Raw genomic sequence first — 8,461 nt, forward strand, 5'->3', positions numbered from 1 at the left:
CTGCAGTTGCTCGGCAATCCTTCACCTGTCCCATGACATAATAACATAACACATATCATACGACCTGCCAGAGTTCATGACCCAAGTTAAACATGATGAAATAGCGAAATATTAAAGAATTCAAGCCTTTGGTTAGGCCACTTACTGCAGCCACAAAATTTACGTAATGATTACATCGTACAATGTATACATAAGGCCGTAATCACAAGCACCTTATCGACGCAGCTTGCGAGCGTAATGCATCGTACACACATAATCGAGTTCTTTGAATTAGCCTAATGTACGGATAGGACGATTTTTAGCCATCTAGGATCATTTAGTTACATGCAGAGGTGGTCAGTGACGAAGTTTTCGGAATACGTGGTAGGTCAACTTGCACTATTCACTCTAGTGGTTAACTCGAGTTTTTTACTATAATTCCACTTCTATTTAAGTTTCCAGTTTTTCGCACAAAAGTAGACCTGGAATGCTTATTTTCTAACTTACTTGGAAATCACTGCCTCTGCTTTTAACTTACGTAATGATGATAACTTTGACCATCTCTGTTTCTCATGGGTCGGCAACACCTCGTACGTGTAAGCGATTCTAATATGTTTAAAATAGCGTCAATCGTTACCTCGATCTTTAGAGAATTGCAGACCAGTCTTGTGTGGCATCATACCGACTTGTATGATAGGAGTTGGAGTGGGCATATATTTCATGATCAGGCCAGATCGTGGTAACAACCTTGGTGTGCGTGTTAACTGACGTACGATCACTATAATGCCACCGAACAGAACACAGCTCCGGTGCGGCAGCGACCAACATTCACATATACCCTTCTCGATCCATACTGTGAAAACATCTGGTGTAACCGATGTGTCAGCCACGCATAAGCGGTAGGATTTCTTGCTTGAATCAATGAATATGACAGAACTAAAAGAAATTTTCACGCCAGTTTGTAATATATTGACATTGACATATTTTGGCACGCTATACATGCGATAGGTTGCCGAGATGCCGACCTTTTAGTTAACATGGATTGGATATATTATGCTGTAATTCAGCCACGAATGGAAGCATCCAACATCCAACCAATAAGGCTGTATCGCTGCGGCTCGCACTCGCTAATTTGCTGGTGGCCCAATGTAGAGAATGATATGCAACCATGTCGCCGCGAAAGCGCCGAATCTCTTACGTAAACGCGTGATCGCAAACAACCTTTTCGCACCGTTGGATATTCAAGTTTTATTGCATCGAATCATTCATTGCATAGTGTACTATACAGCAAACAAACAACAAAGAGTAACTAACAAACTTACGAACATTTGGTATTACATATATCGGCAAGATAACAAAAATGCAATCAGCACAAATTAATACTGTATGAACTCAGTAGAACGAAACATATTCAAGTTTTTTCGACTTCCGGTATCAATCTTTCTCTGTCGGGGTTACGTGAGCCTCGCCTCGACTTTCTCCAAACGCACGCTGAAGACACAACCAGCACGACTAGAAATATCCCAATCGTCAAATACGACACCACGTTCATAAACTTTGTGATTTTCATGATACCCCTAAACTGAGCCGAAGTATGGTCGTCCATCGTGGCCACACCTGCCAGCCACATAGCCGGGCATAGGAATGTCCTGACGTGTCTCATCTGCGTTATGTATTTAGAAGGCTTGACCTGTAAGTTTATCTGTAGGCTGCGACTGCTGTAAAACACAACCCCGCTGGTAGGCTCTACGTCGAATACGGAATCGTGTAGGTCTTTATCGGGATGAACACCGTCCACGCCGTTAATGTATTGAGGAGCAGCGTTATAAAAGTGAGGTAGTGATAGTAGCACAGGCGCACCGTCTTTACAAGGAGCTGATGTCATGACTCCAGAGTCATAACAGTTATCCGGAGGCACGCAAAACCCTGCGTTTTCCGGTTGTACCGTAGCGTTCGCTAGTAGATCGTCAGCAAAATGAAATCGTAATGTATCGACTCCTTTCACGGTAGTGTCTTTCTCGTAAGTTAATTTTAAAGACCGGCACATATCAGAAAAGAACATGTACCGTACTTCATCACGCTTGACGTAAGGCCTAAAAAACGAACCGTCGGTACCGTTGATCATGTTGGCATTGTCTGTTGACCAATACGGTAACAGCTTCATGCCGTTCCATCTCTCCAACTCATTCGTCATAGTATAATCTGCTTTGCCGGTTTGCGATAAGTACAACCCGTCGTCTGTGTTGTTGAACCCGTGAAAAGGAGCGAAAATCGGGTCGTAACTCATCCCGAACAGCTTAAAAATATCGTTTAACATCTCAAAAAACGGGTCTTCGTATCCGAACAATATCTGTTTCGCAGTGTGCTGCTCAAATAAATTTCTCTCGCCGATAAACTCGACTAGTTTAGCAAAAGCTGCGGTTTGTTTGTCGGGCAAGCCCATAGACTCCATCATAGCCGCTACTGTAGCCAACGGCATGTTGGCGTGGTACAGCAAATCGTCTTCCCGTCCGGATGACAAGTCAGGCTCAAATATTAAAGTGTGATTAAATCGGAAAGCCACAGTGCTGTTTGAGTAAAACGCTACGTCGTAACGCGGCACCATCATTTTGTAAGTGTAAGGCCCCACTTCTTCCACGATTGCTTTTTCCCCTTTGATTACATCGTCTCCGTTGGTGACGTTAAACAGGTAGTATTTCATGTAGATCGGTGTGGGCGGCAGTATCCACACGTCGTACACTGGGGAATCAAGCGAAATCGTGATATGCCGACGAAATTCGGAGTCTACAACTTTTTGTGGGAGCTGTTTCACTTGACTCACGATTCCCAACGCCACTCCGATGACCCCTATCGCGCAACAGGCAACTGAAAAAAGGGGAACCGCGATGATTATCCTGCAGCATGCAAATCTAGTTCCTAGCATGCAGGCGTTACTAGAAAATTACAGTTGTCTAATCAGGTTAATTAGATTGAGATGCCGATAATATAATTCTAATCTAATTTGTGAAATGTTCCCATGCTCTAATTTTAATTCTAATCTAGCTTCTGGTTTTCCTGGAAATGCGACATGAGCACTGTATACTGTATAGAGCGAAACGAGGCAAGCTTGGTGTGCAGCTGCCATTCTCGTGCTTCTGAAAATGAGCTCTGACTTGATACGAACTGAACTTTATTTTGGTTTCATTTCTTGCTAATTCTGAATTTTATTCGATTTACAAGTTCCAAAAGTCAAAACTACTTTGTGTGGAAGTAGAAGATGAAGGTTTTTGAAACGTACTCAAGTAATTATAGTTTCAAACGGTAGAGTATTAATTCTAACAATTCGAGTCGAGCAGTGAGAGATGATTTTTGAGTACTGAAGTTATAAGCTTCTTGTCAGTAAGAGTTAATTCATCGACGAAAATTTCAGTTTCCATACTATCTTCCACTGTGGAAGCCTTGAAACCTCGATTGATAACATCTCATCATAGGAAACATCAGGTCGTGATCAACCCACCGCATTGTCACTGAGAGCACTGAGGTAGGCATGGTGGAAAAGCTATCTTTAATGTGATGTTGAACTGGAATTATTTTCTTTGTGGTACGGTAGTATAAAAGGAATGCCAGCGATCTTGTTATTGGTGTGATAGTAAATGTATAGGTATTAATACAAATAGTGAAATACTGACGATATTCATGCGGTGGTGGTTGATGGAAAATAGGAGTACCTCGATTTTATGTATTTCTGGATAGCTTCTGAATAATAAACGTAAGCCAATCAAGCTTAGACTAATAATATTTAATATAAAAGCTCAACTTTCGTATTAGTCGTAAATTGCATGTGTTGTATAAATTGTTAGTCATTTGTTTAGTCCTATCTCATTGTGGGTTGCGACCTGAAAAAGGTTGGAAAGCAGTGATCTACAGTCAACTCACACCTATGGATTTTAGTGCGACATAATGACAAGTCACAAGACAGTCTTCAGTAGCCTACCTGCGCCTTTTGGACAGTTCTTTCTGCCAGTTTCACCAGCCATTTCCCTGCAAATTCCACACACAGTTCGAACCACTATATATAATATACTGCGCTAGGTCATCGCTAGGAAAGGCGGAGAATCTGTCAGACAAAAGGTTGAAATGTACGTGACACGATTGATTCCTATATCTTGCACGACCTCACAAAAGCGACGGTGACGGTTAGCAAACAGATTCAATCGCACACCCCGGAGCAAAAAATGGATGTAATAATTTGATCGCTCTATGGAACGTCACGAATATCAAATATTTGTGACGCGAATCAATAACGGGAAGACCTCAAAATCTTAAAATCAACCAATGTTAAAACTAAATCGGGGTAGGTGTCATGCACTGCAAGGATTCCGGGAGCAATACTATTCTTTTACAACAGAAGTGATAACTGATATCCAAATTTCTGCAGAATAAGGATAACAGTTCGCTAACACATATAAAGTCACAAGATGTTATGTATGCATTTCTACGTAGGCCTATAAGGCCAATTATCCGAAAGAGACCTACATATTACTGCATTAATATCATTTGGTATAGCAAGCAGGAAGTCATTTACATTCATTACCACCACTAACCTAAAAAATTTCGCAAATGCGTATTATTTGAAGATCGCTAGGTAAATAAAATGATGACGGCCTGGAGCAGCAAACATATAACGACTATCTCCCGGCAACACATCAGCGGATGGGAGCCTATATGGATAGCACATTGTCATACCAGCGTGTACTCAAAGTACTATTTATCTACAGATATATGCACATTGCACATTGTACCCGTAAGTCACAGTAACGCGTTTATGCGTCTTTGAATCAATGCATTTATAGATTTTATCGCACAGCTATCAAGTCGAATGCATAGCCACCAACATATTGTCTTCTTCTTCCGAAATGATACCCAGATGTTTCCGACAACACACCGAAAACTTGGGAAAAAAGATATATTCTCGACTTACCGTACTCAATTCTGCTAGCGGTCGTAGATGCAAGGGGGAGTAACGCAATGTTACAATGAAACAAGATAAATTCACCCCGAAGTCTGCCGAATTTTCCCGAGAAAGAGTGATCCATTTCAAAATTACATGAAATAGCCATCTCACAAATATCTCGGAAAACAAACCCACCAAATTCTAATTGTGAGAATCATGGCCTACTAAACCAGTGGTACTCAACCGCCAGTCCGCTAGATATTTTATAATTTTACAGGTCAAATACAAAATACAAGATGTCGAAGGATTGTCACATGAAGTAAAACATCATATTTTAAACTGATTTATAACTAATAACCAGTCCCGTAATATACAGAATTGTGACGTAAAATTAGACCCGGTAATATTTTTGATTAGACTTGAAGTTCATACCGTCTCCGATGACGACATGCGAGCGACAACTATACAAGCTGACTCGTTGAGTCGCGCAGTTTCCACGATCATTCGTTGATCTGCATTGTACTCGTAGCAGGCTATACGCCTGGTGGTAGTGGGAAATGAGCAAGACAGCATGACAAAGTGTTTGAAATGCTTCTCTCGATATTGTCGAAGAGAAGAATATTGTTCGAGTCAGTGTGGTCGGTTAATTCACGACTTTTGGCGTGTGGACTGTGATCGAATGTCGGCAGTAGCACGTTTATTTGGGTGAGGCAGTTTTACCTCGACTCGGCAGACTCACTACCGCAAAATTACACGAATCAACATCATCATTATTACCTTTTTTAACTAACATTTGTTACAGCCAGACTGTGTAGAGACAAGTGTTCCTGATTGATGCGGGTGTGATCAGACTAGTTGACCTCCAAGGTCGTATCGATCGATCCTATCTGATACCGAATACTGAGCATGTACCACTATCATTGCAGTCCGCTTGTTATGTATTTCGGTTGGATGAAAATAAAGAATCTCTCTCTCTCTCTCTCACCATCATCATTTTAAAAATTTAAAAATTTAAAACTTTTATCAATTCAATACAAGATTGCGATATGATGAAGAGATAGGAGGGTGCCGAAACGACTTGGAGTAGTCTTCTAATCAGACAGCCACCTTGGCCTACAGCCTGTAAATAAGAGGCATGCTCACCGGATAAAAGAGAGGATAACATAAAAGGAATCCACAAAAATGAATGCTGCATGTATCGGTAGGCGAGGTCGATAAGTCAGATTGTGGTCGGGTAATCTTGAGGGCTGACTAGTATTAATTCAGTAGAAATTGCTTGTATTTCGATTTGAATGTGATTTGAATCCATCATGAACTTATTTAATTTCAAACCAAACCCTCAAAACACCACTCTTTAGTACCACACTTGCAAAAAACGCTTGCATACTTTTGTCGTAATTGCATTTTGGGTTTAATGCAACTTTTGAAGGTCCACCGAATACTTTTTGAAATTATACCGGTTCGTGAGCTTTGAAAGGATTAGAAACACTGCACTAAACAGTTCAGTGATATCATATAATTAATTTGAACGAAAAATTTGTTGACTTCGATTTTGCACTAGATTTAGGCTAATTTTGGCGTGCTGATTCCAAAAATGCCATTGGTTTTCTTCTATCACGTCAAGTTTTTGCTCTACGACATATGCCCAAAATATGCAAATTTTCACGAATTTAGCCATATTACTTTTCCATACCATATAAAAATCCACACTTTTACCATATAATAAGCAGAGGTGGTCAGTAACGAAGTACTTCTACTTTTTCGAAGTATTCAAGTAGTTTTCCTCTACTTCTGGTACTTACTCAAGTAGATCTGATTTTCGCTACTTCTACTTCCACTTCATAATATTTTGTGATCTACTTACTTACTTTTCGCTATTTTAGGTTTGTCAAGTAGAAGTAGTTCAATCTTCCAATCAGGAGGATAGCCTGAGGAATTTCGGGGCTGTTTTAACGGAGTATCAACATTTAATTTTCATAAAAGTTTAGTAAAGCCCAGAATTTTCGTCGCGCTTCGCGTGCAGTGGTTGCGGTGTGCGAAAGTATCGGTGAATATAATTTAGGTAGAGGGTTGGTGTGGTTCCGTTCTCACCACATTGTCGCCCTTCGCTCATATGAAATAATTCATCACAGTATATATGGCTCATCATAGCATTTACTAGTCATATCGTAATCTAGCATGTCCATGGCGTGTCCTAATCTGGAAAAGTGGACTCTGACTTTTTTTTAGATTTAGAGCTGTTTTAGCATACCACCTTTGAAACTTTCTGGACTAAAAACATGAAATACATGTTCTGCTTTTAAAAGTAGTATTTATATTTCACTTTCAATTCCCATTAGTATCATATACTTTGAGTTATAATAAATATCAGTTCTTTTGTCTGGATAACATACATGTTGAAGTATAAAAGCAAGTGTAGTAATGCCTTTAATTTCTGGAAATAAAGCAACACAATATGGCATTTTTACGGTCCACCATATTTTTTATTCACGTTTACTAATCGCGCAAAGTGTTTACACCGTATCCTATACAACTTCTCCGATTTGCTCTTCGACTAAACTACGGGCCTTATAATATGAGGGGTGGCGCCATACCATGCTATTTTCTAAAACTTGCTGTTCGAGAAAACAAAGGATTAGCATCCTATTTCCATATCGATACTATCATTTACATCCCATGATGTGGACGAATGCTTATGCTATCGAAAATTGGATACCTGCTGGTATGCATCAATATGAATCAAGCTCGGCACCTATCGCATAGCTCAATTTGCACCTTTTTACATTCCATGTGAACGAATTAGGATCGTTTTCACAACTACTTACTAACTTGAGTACTTTTTAAGTCAGTCAATTCTACTTCTACTTCAAGTAGTTTTAGGTTGCTTATGGGAGAAGTACTTCTACTCGTACTTGGGTAGATTTTTTGGTCGCTACATCTACTTGAGTAGCTTTCTTGACTACTTTGACCACCTCTGATAATAAGTTATCTAGCCCAGGGCTCAATTGAATTATTAAGAAAAAAGGTACTGGTATCGATCTAGGCCGATGCTTTCTCCTATTTTTGGTTAGAGGATGCAACTATCTGAGGATATTTCACACACATATTTGATGCAAACTGCAGGATATGGTGGGCAAAATAAACATTACATTTACTATCAGCTATAGGTCCAATGCCCCATTCAGCTTATCCAGTGTAACTTTAAACTGCTCTATGCTCGATAATTTGGATCAAGATGAAGATCTTAGCGATAGCAGTCCTAATGATGTAGATTTTGAAATCGAAGATGATTCAGAATGTAGAGTAGTCCATCAACATAAGTTGTTGATCTAGCATAAGCTTTGCGACTTGGAATAGAAATTTTCGGAACTTTTAACATCCTTACGAAGTGAGAAAAGATTACTTGGCAAGGTAGAGAAGGTATCTCACTTTCGATCAGGAGAATCAGCCTTTTCTTTGTCGGTCTACTTTCGGTAGCTTTTTGTATTGCCGTGATACTGGTATTGGCATGATACTGTCACCTTGGATTACTGGAGGAGTTAGGAATCC

The 8,461-nt window shown here is 39.9% G+C and overlaps 1 protein-coding gene across 1 annotated transcript; it reads right to left on the reverse strand.

Moving 5' to 3' along the window:
• Nucleotides 1–1,201: 1,201 nt before the first annotated feature.
• Nucleotides 1,202–4,452, reverse strand: LOC145451746 (lysosome membrane protein 2-like). The gene is made up of 2 exons (XM_080329983.1): nt 3,953–4,452; nt 1,202–2,844 (listed from the first exon to the last, which is right to left on the reverse strand). The coding sequence occupies exons 1-2, from the start codon at nt 3,993–3,995 to the stop codon at nt 1,391–1,393; spliced, it is 1,497 nt and encodes a 498-aa protein (XP_080186109.1). The 5' UTR covers nt 3,996–4,452; the 3' UTR covers nt 1,202–1,390.
• Nucleotides 4,453–8,461: the final 4,009 nt, after the last annotated feature.

The sequence above is a fragment of the Botryllus schlosseri genome, chromosome 12, assembly GCF_051294905.1.
Source record: "Botryllus schlosseri isolate E-star chromosome 12, Bs_hap1, whole genome shotgun sequence".
NCBI classification, from domain to species: Eukaryota; Metazoa; Chordata; class Ascidiacea; order Stolidobranchia; family Styelidae; genus Botryllus; species Botryllus schlosseri.